Consider the following 24,829-nt stretch of genomic DNA (forward strand, 5'->3'; position numbering starts at 1 on the left):
TAGGCCAGACCAAGTAAGGACGGAAGATTTCCTTCCCTAAAGGATATTAGTGAACCAGATGGGTTTTTACGACAATGGTTTCATGGTCATCTTTAGACTTTTAATTCCAGCCTTTTATTGAATTCAAATTCCACCATCTGTCATGGTGGGATTTGATCTTGGGTCCTCCAGAGATTTAGCCTGGGCCTCTGGATTACTAGTCCAGTGACAATACTACTGTGTTACTGCCTTCACCAAAGTAAAGGCTTTGAGTGCTCTTGTTGTTTTAAATTACCAGTACCAATTTTGGAAATGTTCCAATGGTTACCTTTTCCCAATGTGACAATCCCACGAATTGTTTCCCAGTGGTTTTTCCTAACAGGGGATCCAGAAGCTCTGTTTCTAATCTTGTTCGTTGCTCTTTCCAAATCCTGAAACACAAGATTTTACGTTATGTACATTTTCATTTTCTTTAGTCTTTGCCTACTTATGCATGTTAAACATTCCTGTATTTATAAAGTTAAATGAAATCACCTAGAGACCATAATGATGTAAAAATAAAACTCAAATGTGTTTATAGAAGCATAAGGAAAAATGGATGCTTAATCAGAGGCAGATATATTTGGAGTGGTGACTAAAACCTTGTTCAAATAGGTAAATTTTACAGGAAGGTTTTATTCTAGGAAAAGGAACTGAGAAGGCAGAAGAATTTGGGGAGAGAATTTCAGAGCTTTATGCCTGGATAGCTGAAAGTGTGGCTGTCATTAGTAGTGTTAATGTGGGGATGAAGTACAGAGGGGGTGCAGATGCAAAAGATACCAAAGTTACAGGAACAGCAAGTTCAGAGATGGCATTATAGGGCTGGGGGAGATCATGGAGATGGGAAGAGATGAGGTCAGAGAGATTTAAGCAGACGGATGACAATTTTAAACTGAGACATTGAGGAATTGGAAGCGCATGTGGGTTAGCAAGAACAGGGAATGAGTGACAGGATTTTGTGACAGGTTGGATAAAGGTAGTAGAATTTTGTATGAGCTGAAAGTTACAGAAGGTGGAGGATGGGCAACTAACCAGGAAAGCATTGAATTTGGGATACAAAGATATGAATGAGGGGCTCAGTGACAGAATTAGATGCAAAGGCAGACCATGTAACTGAGGTGCAAGAAGGTCTTTTTTGAATTAGAGAGGACTATGGGGTTAAAAATTCACTCAAGATCAAATAGAATGATGATTTTGTAAACAGTCTGGTTCAGGCTAAGACAGTGAATGAGGAGGAGGTTGGAGTTGATTTTAAATGTGCGGAGCTTGTGCTAAGAACAAAGATGATGGATTTGGTCCCTTGAATTTGGGGAAGTTGTGGCTCATTCAAGAGAGGGCGCGGAATTTTCTGTGCCCGCTGGCATTGGGCATTTCAGCAGCGTGAGCAGACAATATGGCGGGAAGGCCAGAAATCCATTTCACTACGTTGTGGAAAAAGTTTGCAATCGTCCGCTCAGCCCGTCGATGGCAAGCTGCCTTTCACGCCATTGTATCTCAGGAATCACACTGTAATACAACTGCATATCATTATAAGGCCAGCCCGCCGGAAACATTTCCCACCCCCTGCTGGATCATCCGCCCACACCACCATGAGTGCACAGCAACATGTTTCACAACAGCATATAAAAGGCATGCATTTGGCGGGCTGCACTTTGAGGCGAACTTGGAGGTTAGTGCACAGCAGCGCTTGCCCAGGTTGCCTGTTGGACTTCAAGGTTGAGGCACGTTTGGGGGAGGGGGTGGGCAAAGGCTGCCCTACAGTTGAGGTGACTGAGTGGTGGGGGGGGGGGGGGGGCGGTGTGGGCAAGGGCTGCCCTGTGGTTGAAGGTAGTGCACAAGCACGTGTGGGTGGCGGGGGAGGAAAGCGGCCACGCACTGGGGAAACCTTGTGTAAAATGACCATTCCTCTGCAGCTGAGAGAATAGAGTCGGGGCTCTAGCTTATCTGCCCACTCAAGCAATGCAGAGGCATGAAAGTGCCACCAAGTGCTCCAGAGCTTTTCACCCCTCGGGCACAGACTGCAAACTAACGAACATTTTAGTAGACTGCAGGACAATTGGATGACTGGGCACATTGTACAATCTTTTGCTAAAACTGGCCATGGAGCAGTCACTGCTGGAGGCACTCATAGCCCATTGCAATGCCACCATCCTGGTTTGGACCAACCTCCCCCATGGTTCAAGGTAACAGTGCAGTCTTGCAGCATGTGTTAGGAGAATGCCTGTGCCTGAGCTGAGAGCACAGCCTGCGGTTCAATGGAAAAAGCTGCCGCCAATTGGTCGGGCAGAGTGGGGCAGAAGAGGGTAGGGTTTCAGGCAGCCATGCAGTGCACTAATATCTGGCCATCCAAGTGGTGGCCAGCACTCTCTGAGATGCATTAAGGGACCTTCAGGCTTAACCAAGAGAGGTTCTTAGTACACCCAAGCTAACCCATGCATCTCTCTCTTTTATTCTGCAGGAGGAGTACATCAGGATCATGGAACCTTGTGAGCTAGCTGTATGCCTCTTAGCCTACAGAGAGCGGAAACAACAGAGAATGGAGTGGCAGAGGCACCTGACTGCGCAGAAGGAGGAGCAGCATCTTTAGGAAGAAGGGGAGGCTGGGGCTCCTGCACACACTCCTGAAGAGACGCCGTTGGTCAGCACCTAGAGCACCTGGTCAGGCATCCACTGCCAGTGGCCATGAAAGTGATGCGGCACTCAATTTTTATGCCAGTGGTTCCTTTCAAGCCTCCATCCAAAAATGCATCCATAAAGTCACAGATGACATCTTTGCGAGGGCACACAACTTTGTGCATTTCTCCCGGGACCAAAAGAACCAGGATGTAAGAGCAATTGGATTTGCCCAGATCTCGGGTTTCCCACAGGTGCAGGATGCAATCAAATGCACTCACGTGGCGCTCAGATCTCCATCGCAATGAGGGGTCAACTATCTCAACCGCAAGGGCTTCCGTTCGCCTAATGTGCAGCTGGTGTGCGACCACCACCTGCATCCAGCAGGTCTGCACATGGCTTCCAGAAAGTGCCCATGGCTCCTACATTCTGAGTCGCTCACAGATCCCTGATGTCTTCCAGGGTCCACAGAGGCTGCAGCATTGGCTCCTCGGGTCAAGGGCTACCCGCGGAGGACATGGCTGATGACGCCCATACTGCGACTTCAGATTGCAGCAGAGTGAAGGTATAACGAGGCTCATGCTGCAGCTCACAACTTGATGGAGCAGACCATCGGGATGCTGAAAATGAGGTTCCAGTGCGGACTGGTCTGGTGGAGCCCTGCAATATAGTCCACAGAGGGTGTCACGCATTGTCATCAACTGCTGCGCCCTCTACACCCTGGCACTGCAACGGGGAGAGGAGCTGGCTGAGGAGAGATCCAGTAGCTGGAGGTCTCCTCTGATGAGGAGGATGTTGACAGTGAATAGGGTGGGGAGGGCCTCAAAGGTGATGATGATGGTGATGAGGCTTTCGCACTGGCCAGATGAGGCAAGTGCACTCAGGAAGCCCTCATGGCTGCAAGATTTGCGGAGGATGATGACGACATGCAGTGAGGAGACATTATAGATCCTCACATTGCATCTGTGAACGTTTGACTCCAGTCTAGCTTATGGCAGCATGGATACCCTCTGTGATGAGGCTCCTATCATGGAAGCGCAGTGGAAGCCCTAATAGTCGCTTGATTGTAGGCGGGTGATGACGACATGCAGTTAGGACACTCCACAGATCTTCACATAGCCTCTGAGAATGTCTGACTCCTGTGTGGCTGAGGGCAGCTCACTTACGCTCCTTGATCAGGGTCATATCATAGAGATGCAGCCATGAAATTTTAAAAGCACCCGATCCTTTGTCCACCTTCAGCACCTGACCGCTTCAGTAGCACAGCGTCACTGGTCACAGATGCTGAAGAGATGGGGCCAGCCCCACGGTAAAGGTGCTGAGAGCACACAGAGAGAATGACAGAACTCTGTGATGCCTGCCCACAACATTCTGGTAGCAATGACAAGAACCATCGAGGTGCAGGCATCAGTAAAGTGTCTAGGGAGTGTGAGGATGGACCATCACATTGGTCTGAAGGTTACAGAAAGCACAGGGAAGAGGCCCTGGACTGAGACACCTGCCTTTATCTTGTGCAGACAGGTTTCACATCTGAGTGAGAAGAACATTGCTCATTAGAACAAGGAGCCATAGGCAGGGAGACATTCTTGGGAGTTTATTTACAATAGTGAACATTATGTACAAGTGATTAACACCTGTGCCCAGGCTGTGCAGCTAGATCTTCTTAAACTTTCTAACCCTGCTGCTACATCTTAATGCTCCACGGACATCCACAGCGGAGATGGAGGCAGCCTGCTGACTGCAACGCCGTGTCTCTGATGACCTTGGCGGGTGTCCACTGGAGGGCTGTGGCCTGCTTTCAGGGTCTTGTTGTGTGGCAGTGGCACCCTCCTCAGTCTGTGGATCTGCTGAGGTCACAGGAAGAGGGGATTTGGATGGGCCGGACACTCCCAGAGTCACCTTGATGGATGCCGCTGGGGGTGGGAGGGGGATACACCTGCTGATCCTCCTCTCTATGGGTGCCCGAGGGCCCCTGGCTGACTCCTTGAGGAGAAGAGGTAGCTGGAGTGAGATCGACTTGTCCCAGTCCCCTCATGCCAACTATGGCGTCGGTGATGGAGGTCAGTAAGTCACAGCAGTGCAAGAGCGGAGCCCTGGATGAAGGTCTCTATGGTAGCCCCTATCTTACCAGTGTTGACCTTGGTGTGTTTTCATGCTGGCGCTATCACTTCAGACTGAAGGTAGACGGACTCTTCCATCATGCCTTGTGGCGGACATCCCTTCCTGATGTTACAGAGTCATGGAGTCATAGAGGTCTACAGCACAGAAAAAGACCCTTTGGCCCATTGAGTCTGCGCCAGTCAAACAAGTGCCTAACTATTCTAATCCCATTTTCCAACACTAGCCCCATAGCCTTGTATGCCATGGCATCGCAAGTGTGCATCCAAATACTTCTTAAATGTTATGAGGGTTTCTGCTTCTACCACTCTTTCAGGCAGCGAGTTCCAAATTCCCACCACCCTCTGGGTGAAAAAAATTCTTCCTCACATCCCCTCTAAACCGCCTGCTCCTTACCTTAAGTCTATGCCCCCTGGTGATTGATCCCTCCACCAAGGGGAAAAGTTCCTTCCTGTCTACCCTATCTATGCCCCTCATAATTTTATACACCTCAATCATGTCCCCCTTCAATCTTCTCTGCTCCAGGGAAAATAACCCCAGTCTATCCAATCTCTCCTCATAACTAAATGTTTCTGAGTTTGCCTTTGCAGGTCTAACATCTCTGACATGACCGAGTCCAGAGGTTGTCATCTTACTTGGACTGAGCAGATTTCTGGCCTTCAGCAGTCCTCCGAGTGTCGGGGTCCTGGGAAGTCCCTGCCATTGCCTGTTGTGGATCAGACAGTGCAACGTCCTTACCAGATTAAGCTAGGTCCCACTGTGGTGTGTGTCTCTGCGCTGGTGGAGGGTGTGGTTGAGTGCTGTGAGTGGTATTTAGGGAGGGTTTCAGCGGATTCCTCTTCTGAGCTTCCCTCAGGGCTTGATTGGAGGCCGTGGGTCATGGACTCTCTTGGCTGTTTGGCAGATGTGCCTGCAAAATCAAGGAGAATTAATTACTGTATGGCCTGTGAAACAGGACACATTGCACAAAGCATGGTTGTCTGATGGATGTTGTACTGCTGAATCCTCACTTAGCAATGCACCACCAACCTCACCGTCAGCACAGGAATGGTCCAGATCCTCACTGGCCAGCTGAATTTTGAAGTCCATGAGGACCTTGATTTCAGGCATTCCTCCACCAGTAAGCGACCTCTCCCTGTTGTTGTGTGCCAGCTTGTCCTGCATGAATAGACATGGAGAGAGTGTAAATGAGACACCTGCCAGACCAGGTGATAAGTATGTCTGGCATGTGAGGGTGGTGAGTGGTGCCATGGACAGGATGAGGACAATGAAGGTGTGCATGAGATAGTGAAAGGTGATGTCCCTTGAACTGGCAGTGAGTGAGGGCCCTGTGGATGTGTGCTGGGTTTGTGAGTGTGAGAGTGATGAGAAGAGTGACTTACCCTGGCATAACAGAAGAGATCATTCATCCTCTTGTGGCACTGGGAGGTTGTCCTCTTTTGCAGACTGTTGGCACTGACCACCACTGCCACTGCCTCCCATGCTGGATTGGTGATGCCACTGCCCCTCCTGCGGCCAGAGTGGGAGTAGAAGACGTTGCGGCAGGCCTCCACAGCATCCAAAAGGCGCTCGAGGGATGTGTCACTAAACCGGGAGGGCTGCAGTCTTTTTGCCTTTTGGGGCCATTCTGTCTTCTGTGCAGCACTCCTGGGCTGGAAGTACTGAGAGGTGTGAGCGCGGCTGCACTTTAAATGTGGCCGCTGTGATGAAGCGGTGAAGTGATGGCATGGCGGACAAATGAGAGTTCTCCCGCCATCGAAACGACGTGTTTCCCAGGAATTCATAATTATTGCAGCAGGTTTGGGACGATACGGTGTGAGAAGCCACCATTGTGACCGGTCGATAAAGGCGCACCTTCATTGTCCTCATCCTGTCCATGGCACCACTCATCACCCACACATTTTCCCCACCCGCTACCGCACTTAGTGCAAATCTGGGACGATTCCCCTCAGAATGTCGGGCCAGCAGCCTAACAGCACAGAGGCAGTGAAAGTGTCAAGGGAGGTGGTGGAAAGATAGAGCTGGGCACACGTGGAAGCTGGCTCCAGGTGGATAATGTTGCCAAAAGGCATCATATATATGTGGAAGTGGAGGGTTCACACTGGAGCACTCAGAGTGCAAGACTCATCATTTCTTTTGGCTATTACTATAATAGTAAGAAAATTTAAACTTTGCAACATACCAGTTTATTTAACTGTTTTTTAGTTTGTTTGCGTGTCTCAGACAGATACTGTGGCTTTGCAGACAATCTGCTACGTCGTTTATGTGAATATGCTGGCTTCTGAGTTACCAGAAAAACAACATGCTCCTTTTTACCCGTTCGTTCCTCCTCTTCCATTTGGCTCACAATTTCCATTGTGATTTCGCTGTTAAAGAAATCCATAGCCACTGCTCCAAGTATGCCTATTAAAGATAAGTTAATTCATATTTAATATTGTGGAGGTTGTTAAAACTGGCAAAAAAAAACATAGTTACATCCTAAATGGAAAAAAAAGCTAAAAAAAATTAGTGGGATTATTTAGAAGGTATACTGTGCAATATGCAATAAAAGTTGTGCAAGGACTTTCAGCATATAATACATAACCCAAGTTTAGGGATACTTACAGTATTAATTAATGTACATTTATTTCCTGCAGAGTCAATACAAATATACATTGTTATAAAAACAAAATACTGTGGATGCTGGAAATCTGAAATAAAAACAGAAAATGCTGGAAAAACTCAGCGGGTCTGACAGCATTTGTGGAGAGAGAAACAGAGTTAGCGTTTCCAGTCCGTATGAGCTCTGAAAAAGACTCATGTGGACTCAAAACGCTAAAAATATGCATTGTAATCTGAGAAGAACTACATACATTGAAATGCCGACAAGACAATCATTATGAGATGGACCAATCAGATCTCATAGAAGGGTAACATCAGTAAACTAGCAAAGAACTTATAAAAGTATTTTCAGCTATGTATCCCTCTTGTATCACAGGTTAGGTTGCAGTCAAATAGCATTTTATATAGCAATGGCTTCATGAACGTCTTGAGCTGGAAGCTGAAGTTTACTCTGTGATCCCAAATCCCCCATTCGGTTTTCACTTAATTTTCATTGAGCTAGAATTTGCTGGAGCGGAGCATCTCGCAGCATGCCCTATTAGTTAGACAAGCTTCAGGGCCCCTCAGCTCAAAAATGTTTTGCCCACAAAGCTGCTGGAAGTCTGAGTTGGTGACAATGTGGTGAGGGCAACAGGGCATCTGGTGAACAATAGGACAACCAGTGAGATTAAAAGATTGAGATAGAAACAGGAATGACTGAGGAGGGCGAGTTCGAGTGAACAAATTCAATGTCAAATCAGGTACAGAATGAGAAACAAAGAGACAGAAGGAAAGAGTTGATTTAGAGTAGGAGAAAGGAGACAAGAACAAAAAAAATAAAAATAAAAATCACACCATTAAAGATGATAAAAATTTTGGTATTGACTGCATTGTTTCTGATTCATCGGCATTCCCACAATTCTAAATAGGAATGCAAGAAAATATGGGACAAAACTGACAGATAGAATTCAATGTGGGAAATAGTGAATGCATCCGCTTAGGACCGAAGAGGGATAGATTAGAACACTTTCTAAGTGGTGATAAGCTACAAATGGTGGTTATGCAAAGAAATTTAGGGGTCCAAGTACAGGAACCACTAAAAGCTAGTGGATATATACAAAAAATAATGTAAAAGGCCAATGGAGTGTTAGCCTTTACCTCAAAGTGGCTGGAATACAAAGAGCTGGAAGTTATGTTACAGCTGTGGTGAGCTCTAGTTAGATCCAATTCTCGGCATTACATCTCAGGAAAGGTATATTGACCTGGAAGGACTGCAGTATAGATGCATCAGAATGATATCAAAGTGGAAAGGATTTAATTATGGGGACAGGCTGCATAAACTAGGACTGGAATTTTCTGGCCCTGTTGGCATCGGGCATCATGGCGACTTGGGGGGCAATATGGCGAGAAGACCAAAAATTTCATACTGTCGTGAAACCAGTTTGTGATCATCCGTTCCACCCAGCAATAGTGGGCTCTGTTTCCCACCGCTGCACATAGGGAACCTTATTTCAGTACTTTAGCATCTCTTAGAAGCCCTGCCTGACAGCATAATCCCCCCACACTGGATCATCTGAGCATGTCAGTGTTGTTGCATGCCAATGTGTTTCACAACTGTATATAAGCAACATGCACCTGGTGAGCTGCACTTTGCTCGGGACTTCGAGGTTCGTTTGCCTACCTTGCTTCAGTCAGCACTCATGGTCATCAGCACCAGGCTTCACAGGCAGCACCACATCACTATTAGGGGGGCCCATGGGCAGGTCTTTACCTATCAGATGAGCCATAAGGTGGGGGTGGCTTTTCAATGGCTGCAGGGCCAGGGCTTGCTTGGGGAAGGAAAGAAATGGCTTCAGGCAAGAGAAGATGTAAGATTTTTGGAATTAGGTCCACAGTTACCTAAATAGGCAGTCAACTAGTCATAAGTGATTTTAAGATGGTTTATTAAGTTGATTAAGAAACTACAGTTTAGATATAATATATTAACCAATTAGACAGGAAAAAAAGTAACCAATCTGTAACAGCTTATGATAACAGCATTCTGCTCTCAAGCCGAGGTGTTAGGAAACTCTTCCTTCAATCCCTCGATCTTCTCCTCTGTGCCATCTTCTGTCTGAAGAAGGCAGCTTCCCAAAGAACACTGCACCGCAGCCCCTCACCAGCACTTCACAAGTATATGACCCCATCAGGACCTGGTCCCTGTGCATGAGCACTTGTTAATCTACACTTTTCCTGGGGCTGGTAGCTTACCCAATGTCAATCATCTATCTAACTATTCTGACCAATGGATTCAGGACAGGTACTCAAAACATCAGGGTGGTTACCACCCCTCTCTGCATCACCCTGCTCAAGGTCAGCTTTTTAATTTACATCTTGCTGAGGGTCATATCCTGGCCCTTTCTAAACACTTGCATAGATAAGGGGGTACAGAAGATGCCATTCTATCAGTTTAGGAATGTCAACATCCTCTTTCCAGAGAGACAATGCTGTTTTGCTAATCTCATAAAATGCAGAAAATACCTGCTTAGATGAGAGTTCTCTTCTATTTATTCAGGACCCCAATTTCTTACAAAGAGGCTGCAGGGCTAGGGGATTACTGGAGAAGGGGGGTATCCCAAGGCATTTGTGGGGGCACATGTTGGTCTGTGCAAGTGGCCTCAAGATGGTGAGGGCTGAGGAGGCAGTCACCAGAGAAGATGAGGCCAGATGGGGATGTGAGGATGTGTGTGAGAGAGTGAGTGGTGATGGCCCTTGAGCTGGCAGTGAGTGAGATGCCAGTGAACGTGTGATGGCCTTGTGAGAATGTGAGTTTAGAGTGATAAATTAGTTGCTGTACCCTTACGGCACGGAAGAAATCATTCATTCATTTTGTGCACTGGATGGCCGACCTCTTGCGTGTAGCATTGGCAGTGACCACCTCTGCCACCATCTCCGAAGCCGGAGCGGTGACACGGATCACAGAATTTTAATGGCACAGAAAGAGGCCAATTGGTCCATCATGTCTGCACCAGCTCTCCAAATGAGCATTATGACTTACTGCCATTGCCTTGCCTTTTCCCCACACCCTTGACATTGTTTCAATTCAAATAATCATTGAATGTCCTCTTGAATGCCTCGATTGAACCTGCCTCCACCACACTTCCAGGCAGAGCACTCCAGACCCGAACCACTCGTTGTGTGAAAAATAATTCTCACATCACGTTTGCTTCTTTTGCAAATCACTTTAATTCTGTGCCCTCTCATTCTTGATCCTTTTATGAGTGGGAACAGTTTCTCCCTACCTACTCTGTCCAGTGCCCTCATGATTTTGAAAGCTTCTATCAAGCCTCCTCTTAGCCTTTTTCTCTCCAAGGAGAGTATTCCCAACTTCTCCAATCTATCCTCATTGCTGAAGTTTCTCATCCCTGGAGCCATTCTTATAAACCTCTTCTACACTCAATCCAACATGTTCACATCCTTCCTATCATATGGTGCCCAGAACTGTGCACAATATTCCAGCTGAGGTCTAATGAGTGTCTTATATAAATTCAGCATAACTTCCCTGCTCTTGTGCTCTACGCCCCTATTAATAATGCCCAGGATACTATATGCTTTATTAACTGCTCTCTCCACCTGTCCTGCCGCCTGCAATGATCTATGCACATATATAGCCTAGTCTTTCTGCTCCTGTACCCCCTTCAGTGTTTTACCCCTTACTTTATATTGTCCTCCTATGTTCTTCCTATCAAATTGCATCACCTCATACTTCTCCACATTGAACTTCCTTTGCCACCTAACTGCCCACTCCACCAATTTGTCTGTGCCCTCTTGAAGTTCCACACCATCTTCCTCGCAGTTCACAACACTCCCAAGGTTCATATCATCTGCAAACTTTGAAATTGTCCCCTGCACACCAAGATTTAGATCATTAATATATAAGTCGTGAAAAGCAAGGGTCCCAGTGCCCGACTCCTGGGGCAGTCCACTGCGAACCTCCCTCTAGCCTGAGAAATATCCATTGACCATTACTCTCTGCTTCCTATTTTTCAGCCAGTTTCAGTCAATCCCGCCCATGGATGAGGTTCCATGAAAAATGCAAAGGCCGCCTGGGCTCTTCACCTGCCCGCCTTAAGGTTGGATGGGCAGCCCTGAGAAGTACTTCAATTAGGTTATTAATGGCTTTAATAGGTCTTTGACCGTTCAGCAGGTGCACAATCAATTCTGGTGCGCGCGCCCGCCGAACGGAAGATCAGAATGATGCGTGGTGACTTCGGGATGCACGCTGGACGTCACCACACGACATTTTATGAGTCGGGCGTATGGGGGTGGGCTCCGCATGCCGACCAGAAGATTCTGCCCCTGGAATTCTCTCTTACAGAAAAGCTGCTGAAGGCTAGATCAACTGAAAATGTTAAAACTGAGCCTGATAAGATTTTTACTAGGAAAGGATATTAAGGGTTACAGAAATAAGGCAGGTAAATGGAGTTTTAAAATATGGATCAGCATTATCTAACTGAATAACAAAACAGGATCTACTCTTATGGTCCTAAGTTAGCAACTGGAGGGTGACATTTATGGTGCATGTTACGAATCTCACAGTTGCAGGAAAATCTGGTTCAGAGTGTTTAAGTGGCCCATTAGCTGCTTGAGAAATGTTGAAAAGTGTTTTTTAAAAAGTGTTACTACTAAAACAAAAGCACAGTTTAAGAAAGATAAACGGCTGCAATGCACGCTCCTAAAATGGAGATGGTGGCGTAACATGGAGACCTAGGCTAGTGCTCTGAGAATATGAGCAGAATTTTCTGCCTGTTGGGCGGGCGGGCCTGACCCAATCTCCGGCAGGCGGGGAGCCAATCCCTGCCGGAGAAGTGGGCCCCACTGCCATTTTACGTGGGCCAGCCAATTAAGGAAGCTTTGCACTTTATGTGCGGGTGGAGGGGATTCCCCAAAAGCGAGAGTACACTCTTTCGCGCATGCACACGAAAGAGTGCATATCTCCCTGAGGCAAAGTGCAGCCTCAGGGAGATCGCTTCCACTTTGAAAAAGATTAAAACTAGAAAAAAAATTTCCCTAACATGTCCCCCTCATGTGACAATGTCACATTAGATGGGACATGTTCATAATTTACACTAAAACTTTATTAAACTTTTTAAACCCTGCATGAAACCTCATCCCGCCGGTGGATGAGGTTCCATGTTTTTTCTGGCCTGCCTGCCAGCCTTAAACCTGGAATATAAGCTAGTTTCAGTGATGCTGACCATTAAACTATCATCAATGGTCATAAAAGCCCATCTGGTTCACTGAAGTCCTTTAGGGAAGGACATCTGCCATTCTTTCCTGGCATGGCCTATATGTGACTCCAGATCTACAGCAATGTGCTTCACTCTTACTTCTCAAAAAATGAAGGCTTGACCATACTGTTCTTGCAAACTAATGCCCCATCTCAAACATTCTCTTCCACTCCCAAATCCAAGCCTCACCACTCTGTCTGAATCTCTCAAATCAGATTTTCACCCATGCCAGAGCACAGAAGCAACCCTTAAGAAAGTCACAAATTACATTCCATGTGAATGCGGTGTGATAATCTCTCCCACCTCATTCTTCTCAAACTGTCTGCAGCCTTTGACTCTGTTGAATACACAATCCTTGTCCACTATCTCTCTTCTGTCTGGACGAGGCTGCTCTCCTCTGCTTCCATTCTTATCTATCCAATTGTAAACAGAAAATCTTGTGAATTGGTTTCCCTTCCTGTTCTGCACCGTTATTTCTGGAGTCTCCCAAGGATCTATCCTTGACCCTGCCCCAGTCCCTTATTTCTCATCCACGTCCTGCCTCTTGGTTCCGTCTTCCATCAGCTTTCACACATACACAGATGATACTCATTTGGACCTCATCAATGCCTGTCTCGATCTATTTGTCATGCTGTTTGTCTGACATTCAGTATTATATGAGCAGAAACTTCAAATTAAATATTGTCTTGACCAAAGCCATTGTCTTCAGCCTCTGCAACAAGCTATGTTCCCTAATCACCAATTCCATCTCCCTCCCTGGACACAGTCTGAGCCAAAACCAGACTATTCATAACCTCCGCATTTCACTTAACCCTGACCCGAGCTTCTAAACCCCACATCCTTTCTATCACTAAGATTGCCTACTTCAACATCCATAATATCACCCGTTTCCACCCCTCCTTCAGCTCAACTCAGCTACTGCTGAAACCTTCACCCGTTCTTTAGTTATTTCCAGACTCAGCTATTTAAATGTTCTCCTGGCTGGTTTTCCAGGTTTCATCCACAAACTTGAGCTTAGCCAAAGCTCTGCTGTCTGTGTCTGTTCTGAAGAAGTCATATGGACTTGAAACATTAATTCTGTTTCTCTCTCCACAGATGCTGCCAGACCTGCTCAGTTTTTCCAGCATTTTCTGTTTTTATCTCTGTTGTTAATATCCCAACTTGCACCAAGTCCCACTCACTCATCACCTCTGCACTTGCTGATCTTTCATGGCTCCAGGTCCAAGAACCTGTCAATTTTAAAATTTTTATCCTTGTGTTCAAATCGAATTACATCAGGTCTACAGCACAGAAACAGGCCATTGAGTCAACTGGTCTTTGCCAACACTTGTACGGTAACACAAGTCTCCTCCCACCATATTTTGTCTAAGCCCCTTTGTTGCTTTCTCCCTCATATGTTCATCTAGCTTCTCCTTAAATGTATTTATGCAATTTGCCTCAACCACTCCTTGTTGTAGTGTGGTCCACATTCTCACCACTCTTTGGCTAAATAGTTTTCTCCTGAATTCCCTATTGGATTTATTAATGACTGTCTTATATTCATGGCCTCTAGCTTTAGTCTCAATCGTTCGTGTAAGTATCTTCTCATGTCTTGGTAATTCTGTTTTGTTTTCGATCAACTAATGCATTTTAATCATTTATATTTTGTTTAAGTTGGCTGTGTTGGTGAACTATTTTGATGCTGTTAGTATTTTTTTCATTTTCATATTTTAGGAACCATTTATGTAAGTATCTGCCATGGATAGAATTTTGAAAAATAGTCAAAGGTTTTTTTTTTGAATATCCAAATCAAACAGGTTATTTGGACATAGCTGTAATTGCTTTATAGGGTTGCATCTTCCAGTCGGAAAGTGGGGGGTGGGGCCAGCTCACCAACACATAAAATGACCTGGATTGACGTCGGGCGTGCGTCCCAACTTCACCCTGCGTCATGAAGGTTTTCGGGTTCCCGCCGAACTGCCAACGGCCACCTAAGGCCTTTAAGAAAGTAATTAAGCCAATTAATGGACTTGCCTGTCTAATCTTAAGGTTGGCGGGCAGGCAAAGAGCCCAGGCGGCCTATAGAAAAAACATGAAACCTCATCCACGGATGGGTGTGGTTTCATGAGGGATTTAAAAAGTTTATAAAATGTTGAAATAAAATAAATTGACATAGCCCAGCTCATGTGACAGTGTCACATGAGGGGACATGAAAGGATTTTTTTTTACACACTTCCAAACATTTTTACAACTTCCAGCGATCTCTGTGAGGCAGCACTTTGCCACAGGGAGATCTGTGCACTCTTTTGTGCGCATGCGTGAAAGAGCACACTCCTGGCTCAGGGAATCCACCCCACCCCCCCGCCCGCACAGGGGGCATGTAGCGCTTCCGGCCGGATGTCACGCTGGGCGGGCCTTAATTGCCCTGCCCACGTAAAATAGCGGCACACCCCCAACTGGGGACGCCAATCGGGAACCCGCCCGCCCGCGCCCACTCGCACACATCCCCCCACCCTGACAGGGGGAAAATGTTGCCCATAATGTCTGTTATTTGCCACATATGGTTAATGATCCAAGCAAGGCAAAAAGGGTTATGAAATAAAGTTCAGCAAAAGAAATATCCATTCTCATTTAAAATCTGTAATAGGAGAATTAATAAACTGGAGTGATGAACTTCCAGAATTCAGTGGATTAAATTACCTTTTATAATTTCTGACTTTATGTCCTTGTATGCCATAGCTAAATTTTGAAGGAAAACTGTTTATCTTTTATAAAAAATATTTTAGTCTAGGAAAATGTCTGCAAAAGTGTACAAAATAGTGCTTTAAACCTTCTAAAGCCTGATTTTCTGTAATCTTGTTACCTCAATAAGATCTTCTTAATTTATTATTTGAAACCCTTGTCTGAAACATCAAACAGTAATAATGAGGTTAAATGAATGGAAATTAATTCAAGGTAAAGTCTCTGTATCCATTATTTCGCTCTGCATGGAATGCTTTTATCAATAAGTTATTTGGGCAATGGTTTCAATTCTATTTTCTAGAAGCACAATGGACTGGGTAGAGCATAAAATGTCAAGAAGGTTACCATTACTTTTTCTCTTACTTTATCTTTTTTTCTCTTGGCATTGCATCACCCAACTCCACCACATTCCTGCCCTCTTCAAAGTCCAAAGTGTCAACAAACATTAGAACACTTGGTGCCTAAAATTACAGTGTGGTTATTGCATTCATATGCAATGCATTTGTCTGATATTTTAACAGCTGTGTTAACCCGTTTATTTTCAACAAATCCATTAAAATAGTAAAGGATTTGCATTGTATGTGATGTTTGCACAATACAATTTCAAGACCTCAAAGTACTGTTGCTAGCTCATGGAAATTTCCTTTGTTTTAAAAGTGATCTACAACACCTACAGCAATATCGCTCCACTTTCATTAAAAATAACTTGCAGTAGATGAATCAGGTGGGAGGTCTTGTGGTAAAGTGGGTAGCATCCCTGCCTCTGAGCCAGAAGCTCCAGATTCAAGTTCCTCTCCAGGATTTTTGGCCAAGGAAGGTGCATTCATAACATAGCCTGACAGGTTGAGTATTAATCTGCAAATCCTGCCAACATATGCCAATGGCAGGCAGTAAGAGCAGGAGAGATTCCAGGTCAGCCATGTGATGGAACGAAAATTGGAGCCTCTATCATCACTATCAGTAGCTCCAGACTACAACATGCATGTAAAAGTGTATGTTGCCATAGCAACTTGGGCTCCTTGAGTGGCTCTGTTGGCTGGATGGCCAGCGTGGATCAGATTGGTGCCAACAACACAGGGTTCGATCCCCATTCTTGACGGGGTAGATTCAGAACATGCCTCCTTGTCCTACCCATGGTGCAGATCGCAGTGCTGTGGGTCAGATCTGCCTTCAAGTAGAGAACCGAAGAAGAAATGAATCAGCAGGTTCCCCAATTTGATTAATCACTTTAACATTTTCATCAATTTTTGATTGCAAACATTCCTTACAAATTTGCTTATAATTGTTTTGCTTTATTAAGGGAACTTTAATACATATTTTCCCTATGACAATCAAACTATGAAGTTGAAGCACCTGACAAATGAATGCATTCATTTTTGCATGTGAACACTTCAAACTTCAACAGTTTAGATGAGATTTTTGACTTGAATTCAATGGAAATAAAAATCAGGTAGGATGTATAATGGGTTGTCAATCAGCAACACCAAATTTAGGTAATAAAAGCAAAGTACTGCAAATGTCTGAAATAAAAATAGAAAATGCTGTAAAAACTCAACAATTCTGGCAGCAATTGTGGAGAGAAAAACAGAGTTAACATTTCAAGTCCAATATGATTCTTCTTCGGAAGTGAAGAGTGGTAGAAATGTTAACTCTGTTTCGCTCTCCACAGAAGCTGCCAGACCTGCTGAGTTTTTCCAGCATTTTCTGTTTTTAATTATGCCAAATTTGCATTAGGATGACAAGTTGAAAGTCTATCCTCTAAATGTCAAGTGCAGATATCAGCTTAATGTGCGCAGGATGTTATCAATCAGTTTTCCCATATCAAAGCCAAAGGCATTTAAAAGTGTATGAGTGAATACTTCCTTTAATTTCAGCCTACATCCATTAAGTGACAACAATCCAGAAAGAGGAGTATCCTTATATTTTTTCTGAACATGGCTACTGCTTTTAATCAAGCGTGCACAAAGGCCACAACAAATAGGCCAGAAGTTTTGGCTTGGTAAGCGGGGGCAGGGCCCACTCACCAAGGCATAAAAGGTGGGCGTCCCAACATCACCGTGTGCAATTTAGATTTTCAATTCGGCAGGCGCGCAGCCATCTCAGTTGTGCGCCCACCAAACTGTCAAAGGCCTATTAAGGCCATTTATAAACTAATTAAATGGAGCTGCCTGTCCAACCTTAAGATTGGCGGGCAGGCAAAGAGCCCAGGCGGCCTTCGCATTTTTCATGGAACCTCATCCACGGGTAGGATGAGGTTTCATGAAGGGATTATAAGTTCAATAAAAATTTTTAGAAAAACTCATTGACATGTCCCAGCTCATGTGACACTATCACATGAGGGGACATGACTTAAAATTTTTTCTTTTCTTTATTTAAATTTTTTTAAAACTTAAACTAATCTCCCTGAAGCACAAAGGTGCCTCAGGGAGATATCTGCGCTCTTTTGCGTGCATGCGTGAAAGAATGCAGCCCCCAACTCAGGGAACCTACCCCCTGCCCGCATAAGGAGCGCACAGCTTAATTGGCCCTCCCGGGTAAAATGGCAGCGCAGAGCTGATCGGGTCCACACCCGACCCTGCCCTCGCCAAACCCCCCAATGGGGGGGACAATTCTCCCCATTGTGTTAGACTCATGGATGAATTGATTTCTCAGTTTCATTTACAGAAGACAGTACAGTGGAGATTTAAATCTAGTGGAGTATAAATTTATCTTGGACAATAGGGCAAAATTAATTAATGAAATGAAAATTGGGGCTGCCAATCCACTGTTGACTATTTTCCTTTACATCCCAAGATAAATATTTTCCCCAATTTTTCTGTGATGTATTCATTCAAAATGGAATTTCTAGCAAAAACAAACTCAAGACCTACAGTGGCGCTATCCTATTTTAACAAAGCACTTCATTTGAGTTTTTTTCTTGCCCACCACCAGAAAGGAAGTCTGCCTGCGTACTTGAGAACAAATTCAACTAATTATGGTCATGGTTGTGGCACATATTCTCTCATCATAATACATATTAAATAAAAGTGTTTAAGATTAAGAGTTTCATACTATTTTCAATAGTGAGTGGTCTAGAACTTGCCAGGATTAGAGGTATAAATCTGTTTGATCCCAACCATAAAGCCAGCGTCATGAATGAGCGATGGGTCGTATGTTGAGAGGAGTTCGGTGCTTATGTGGACAGCAGAGGCTTGTATCTCAATGGGGCAATGTGGGTGCAGTGAGTGCAACAGAGGGCTTTGCTTTCAACAATCCTGGGGCATCGGTGACAGAGAGATTCTATCAAGACTACTGAGGTTGGGCAACAAGGAAGGGTCTATGCGACAGAAGGAAGCTGAATCATATGTCCAATTTCTAGATGCTGTATGTTCCACACTCATAACATTAACAACTAGGGTGATAGCAAGAAAATCAGGCAGAGATCCAGAATTAGAGGACATCAGGCAGAGGATCGAAACAGGATAGTGGGAGAAGTGTCCACACAAGTCCTATGTTGCTGTGAGAGATGAATTGTGTACCATTGGGAAATATGTGCTCAGACTTGTAGTGCAGCAGACTTATAAGGCATGGAATGGCGGCATTGGCTCATGAAGGTCATTTAGGAGTGGGTAGTATGAAGCAGAGCCTGCGAATCAAGGCTTGGCGGCCTGGAACAGAGAAGGACAGAAGAAATCATCAAATCTTGTCATGGATGCCAAGTCGTCAGCTGACCCAACCCACATGAACCAATACTTAGCACTTTACTACCAGCTGGACCATGGGAAGATTTAGGCATAGATTTGTTTTAGGTCTGTTTCCATCAGTAGAGTCAATTCATGTTATGATTGACTATTACAGTCACTACTATGAGTATGTTGCGATGGAGTCAACAACAACAAGGAAAACAATGACAGCATTGTATCTATATATTTGTGAGGCATGCTCTGCCTGTATCTTCTACTCAGACAAGGGGCTGCAATTTATCTCAAGTCACAGGGATTCATCACCACAGAGTGAAGCCAAAATGGCTATATACCAATGGAGGGGTGGAACTTCAGAACCAGTCTTTAGAGAAGCTGATGTGAAGGTGAAGGCAAAGACTGGAAGGAAGCACTTCTGTCATTATGTGGCTTTGTACAGAGCAACTCCACATATTAAAACAGAGAAGAGCTCAGCTGTTCAGATGCAAATTCCACATCAAGATGCTGGAGATTAGAGTCATCACTATTAATCAAGAGGTTTGAGACCATGACACTGAGAGGAAGGGTGCATTGAAGTTTTATACAGGTCAAAGAAGGAATGCCAGTGTCTTTGTGATGTTAGGCAATAAAGTGTTGGTTAGACGCACGACTCTGGACAAGGTGGACCCAACCTTACTTCCAGAACCGTACACTGTTATCTCCAAGACTGGAAGTAGGGTGACTGTCTGGTCACCAGACGGAGTAGAATGTGACAGAAACATGTCACGTCAAGAAATATCGGTGTCACAACAGTGTTGTGATGCAGAATCCGGAGTCTGAGGTAAATCTGATTCCAGATTATGATGAGCAGACAGTGGAGCAGCTAATAGCAGCTCAACATCGAAGTGTGGTTCAAAGCCTCTCGTCTAGTCAACACTATATGACTATATGGCACCTGGACCAAGAAATGGAGACTCCAGAGTTCCTGATAGCAGGCTGACAGCTTGCAGTCCTGAGCCACAAATGATGACTCCTGAAATGAAGCTGATACCTTTAAGTCCAGGGACGCTAGCCAGAGTTCCTGAGATGGCATCACTTGGTCAGTACCTTTGGGGTGCTAATATAAGAAATAAACTACCATCTAACCCAGATTATTCAGACCAAAGTAGTACATTGATAATGCAAACAGACATATTTCTGATTCACAAGGAATTAGCTGGATATGGATCTGCTGGTAAAGCAAGGGTATAAATTCCGTTTGTCTTCCATGATGATGTAAATTATGGAGGTTGAATACATTAAATTAGCTTATCCCATTTCCATCGTTTTTTTTACATCAACAGTATAATTATTGTTATTTAAGCTATCTATAATGTGAAATAGAAAAAGAAGGACCATTGAAACCCCCCACCCCCCAAAGTTAAGGTCAAGGTACATTATTGCAGAAAAGTAGAGGAGCTTTAAAGAAGGGTGGGAGAGGTTGGGTGGGGGTGGGTGTGTGTGGGTGTGTGTGAGAGAGAGAGGGGAAGGTTAGTGAAGACACTTTATGGGAACTGAGAGATGAAAGGTAAAGGTGTATGCATTTGTAAAGACAGACAATAGTAGAGTTAGATTTACAAGTAAATAAGTTGTGCTTGAAATTTGTATTATGAGGTAAGTAGGGACTTGACTTTTCAGCTGCTAAATTTCAAAGGGGAGTGTTGAAGTGACAAGGGACTTTTACAACTTACAATGGCTTCATAAGTAAACAAGGGAAGATTATTAAACAAAAACAGAATTACCTGGAAAAACTCAGCAGGTCTGGCAGCATCGGCGGAGAAGAAAAGAGTTGATGTTCGAGTAGTCTACTGAGCCACAAATGGCATCATTTAGTCTACTGCATTCGTTGCTCCCAATGTGGTCTCCTCTACATTGGAGAGACCAAACGTAAACTGGGCGACCGCTTTGCAGAACACCTGCGGTCTGTCCGCAAGAATGACCCAAACCTCCCTGTCGCTTGCCATTTTAACACTCCACCCTGCTCTCTTGCCCACATGTCTGTCCTTGGCTTGCTGCATTGTTCCAATGAAGCCCAACGCAAACTGAAGGAACAACACCTCATCTTCCGACTAGGCACTTTACAGCCTTCCGGACTGAATATTGAATTCAACAACTTTAGGTCGTGAGCTCCCTCCCCCATCCCCACCCCCTTTCTGTTTCCCCCTTCCTTTTTTTTCCAATAAATTATAAAGATTTCCCTTTTCCCACCTATTTCCATTATAAAAAAAAACACCCCCACTAGAGCTATACCTTGAGTGCCCTACCATCCATTCTTAATTAGCACATTCGTTTAGATAATATCACCAACTTTAACTTTAACACCTATGTGTTCTATTGTACTATTGTCGTTGACATCTTTTGATGATCTGCTTCTATCACTGCTTGTTTGTCCCTACAACCACACCCCCCCCCGCCTCCACCTCTCTCTCTCTCTATCTCTCCGCCCCCCACACACACACCTTAAACCAGCTTATATTTCAACTCTTTCTTGGACTCGAACTCAAGTTCTGTCGAAGGGTCATGAGGACTCGAAACGTCAACTCTTTTCTTCTCAGCCGATGCTGCCAGACCTGCTGAGTTTTTCCAGGTAATTCTGTTTTTGTTTTGGATTTCCAGCATCCGCAGTTTTTTTGTTTTTATCTATGGAAGGTTATTAAATTTCATTTGACCTGAAAGTGTAGGCAATAGGAAAACATAAAAGATTTTTATATTTTTAAAACGTTGAGTTCAATGAGGTGCTTAGGACAATTGAATCAAAGATGAAAGGAGAAAAGAATATTTAAGGAAAGATGTTAAGCTGAGTTGGTGTGAATACCAGAAGGAAAACTCTCCACTGGTTGGAGTCATATCTAGCACTAAGGAAGATGGTTGTGGTTGTTAGAGGTCAGATATCTCAGTCCCAGGACGTCACTGCAGGAGTTCCTCAGGGTAGTGTCCTTGACCCAAACATTTTCAGCTGCTTCATCAATGACCTTACTTCCATCATAAGGCCAGAAATGGGGATGGTCGCTGATGATTGCACAATGTTCAGCACCATTTGTGACTCCTCAGACACTGAAGCAATCCATGTCCAAATGCAACAAGACCTGGATAATATCCAGGCTTGGGCTGACAAGTGCCAAGTAACATTCGTGCCACACAAGTGCCAGGCAATGACCACCTCCAACAAGAGAGAATCTAACCATTGCCCCTTGACATTCAATGGCATTACCATCACTGAATTCCCCACTATCAACATCCTGGGGATTACCATTGACCAGAAATATAACTGAACTAACCATATAAATACTATGGCTACAAGATCAGGTCAGAGGCTAGGATCCTGCAATGAGTAACTCACCTCCTGACTCCCCAAAGCCTGTCCACTATCTACAAAGCACAAGTCAGGAGTATGATGGAATACTCTCCACTTGCCTGGATGAGTGCAGCTCCCACAACACTCAAGAAGTTGGACATCATCCAGGACAAATTAGCCTGCTTCATTGGCACCACATCCACAAACGTTCACTCCCTCCACTACTGATGCACAGTAGCAGCAGTGTGTGTACCATCTACAAGATGCACTGCAGGAATTCACCAAGGCACCTTCCAAATCCACGACCACTACCATCTAGAAGGGCAAAGGCAGCAGATAGATGGGAACACCACCAGCTTGAAGTTCCCCTCCATGTCACTCACCATCCTGACTTGGAAATATATTGTTGTTCCTTCACTGTCGCTGGGTCAAAATCCTGGAACTCCCTTCCTAACAGCACTGTGGGTGTACCTACACTACATGGAATGCAGCAGTTCAAGAAGGCAGCTCACCACCGCCTTCTCAAGGGCATCTAGGGATGGGCAATAAATGCTGGCCCAGTCAGCGAAGCCCTTATCCCATGAATGAATATAAAAAAAAAGTCAAAGACGCCCTTCCATCATCTGGAGGCCCACTGTCCTGGCAAAGCCACATGCCCTTTCATCCTGGTCTCTCCTCAGGGAGAAGATGAAGCTCCCTCTTCTTCTGTACAATGCCATTATCACCTCCACAATGCTTCTCTGAACATTGAACTGTGACACATTGCTAACATCGCCTGTAAGAATCCCGTGACATAGAATGTAAGGCTGACAGTGATTTTTATAGCCAGTGGGAGGGCTGTCTTCACCCTTATTTCAGGCTACAGGTTGTCTTGAAGGATGTGGCACTCTCTCCTTTGTGAAGTGTAGCCTCCTCAAACACTGCTCCTGGCTCATTGCTATGTAGGACTGGTGCTCCTGGAAGGCCACTGGTGGGTAGGCTCTTCGAACAAGATCCCTCCTTGCAGAGATTTCCCAATCCACCTCCCCCCTCTGCATGTCCTCATGTTTGCAAGCATATGGCACTGCAAATACTGCCCCCATACCAATGCAAGGCAATGTTATTTTCTGCCTTCCAATGATCAGCAAAAACCTCCAAATTGCTTCAGCAACTTACCACAGTGAATCCACCAATTTGCTTGAATACACGTAAAGCACCTCAGCTGCAAATTGTTGAGTGGCGCCTTATAGAGACAAAGAACCAGGTCCATCTTGCTCCATTATACTTGTTATTCCAGAACCACACATGCACAGTTAAATGTGTAAATCTAAGTGCTGCTATCAGTGATTCTGCTCTTCTCCATAGGGTTCAGATTCCCTGCAGACTTCAATCAAATAGATGTACCCTTTTATGCCTTTAGGATCTCTGTAAAAATCCTTGAAAAAGTTAAAAGCCCTTATTGAATGAAGGGTAACTGGGTTTTGAACAATTTTAAAACTCTCTGGTCCTGAGAAGCTCACTTTATATTTGTGGAATGTCAACTTTCTCCATTTTGATCAAAATGTTGCACATAATTTTAAAATTATTTTATTTTTAAGTTTGTTTATGATATTGTTTATTTGATATTTAATCATATGAGAATGTACCCATCCTTAATTTTGTTCTCTGAAAGTTAATTGAAAGCGAAGGATAATCAGTGCAGTTTACTTCCTGATTTGCTGTCTATGTGACCAGTTCAATGTGATTGGCTGATAACCCAGCTTGCTGTACATCTGAAGATCCCATTGACTTGGAGCCAGGTTCAAACAAACATTGAGAAACGAGAGATTCACGCCACGGTTGATGAAATTGAGTACAGACCTTGCATATTAGGAGAAAAATATGGGGGACATATTTTGATATTAGTTTTTAAAGGAGAAGCAGACAGAGATCTAAAAATACAGAAACTCAATGATGACCATGGCCATTATTGCGTAGCAGCAATCAACAATGCAACAATGGCAAACTGAATACTCAACTCTATTGCCAACATAATAGAATGCAAGTCTGATGTCATCAAACTGAAGCTGCATAGCGCTTTGGTTGGGATGCACCTTCAAAATTGCTTTCAGTTCCAATAACCAAAGCACAAGGGAACTATTTGACCTTGGACATGGTGTAGAGAAGGTCCATGTGTGTAATCCTTAGTCATAGGAAGGTGTTAAGAGGAAGGGCGAGAAAATGTATGTCTGAACCTTGAAAGAAGGTTAGTGAGACGTGACCTTACAGAGATACACATAATACCAAAAGCACTAAAACTTGCTAACATTGAGTACTACTTCAAGTTAATTAATGATTGTCAGTCATGAGGATATAGCAACAGATTGGTAAAAGGCAATTCATTACTGATGTCAGTAAACACTCCAGACAAGGAGCGATTAATACAATGCCTGGAATGGTGTTTCAGGTAGTATTGTAGGGTCAGATTTTTGGTGTTATGACAGTTTTCAATGGAAGGATGGAATACATGGACCAAGTGACTTCCCTTAATTGTACTA

The 24,829-nt window shown here is 44.5% G+C and overlaps 1 protein-coding gene across 1 annotated transcript in view; it reads right to left on the reverse strand.

Moving 5' to 3' along the window:
- Positions 1 to 24,829, reverse strand: part of LOC121287471 (guanylate cyclase soluble subunit beta-2-like) — an 80,655-nt gene that overhangs the window by 32,805 nt on the left and 23,021 nt on the right. The window contains exons 6-7 of the mRNA XM_041205396.1: positions 6,932 to 7,152; positions 308 to 410 (exon numbers count right to left, since the gene is read on the reverse strand). Coding sequence (XP_041061330.1) covers positions 308 to 410; positions 6,932 to 7,152 — 324 coding nt within the window. The remainder of the gene's footprint in view (positions 1 to 307; positions 411 to 6,931; positions 7,153 to 24,829) is intronic.

This window comes from Carcharodon carcharias, chromosome 2, assembly GCF_017639515.1.
Source record: "Carcharodon carcharias isolate sCarCar2 chromosome 2, sCarCar2.pri, whole genome shotgun sequence".
In the NCBI taxonomy this organism is placed as follows: Eukaryota; Metazoa; Chordata; class Chondrichthyes; order Lamniformes; family Lamnidae; genus Carcharodon; species Carcharodon carcharias.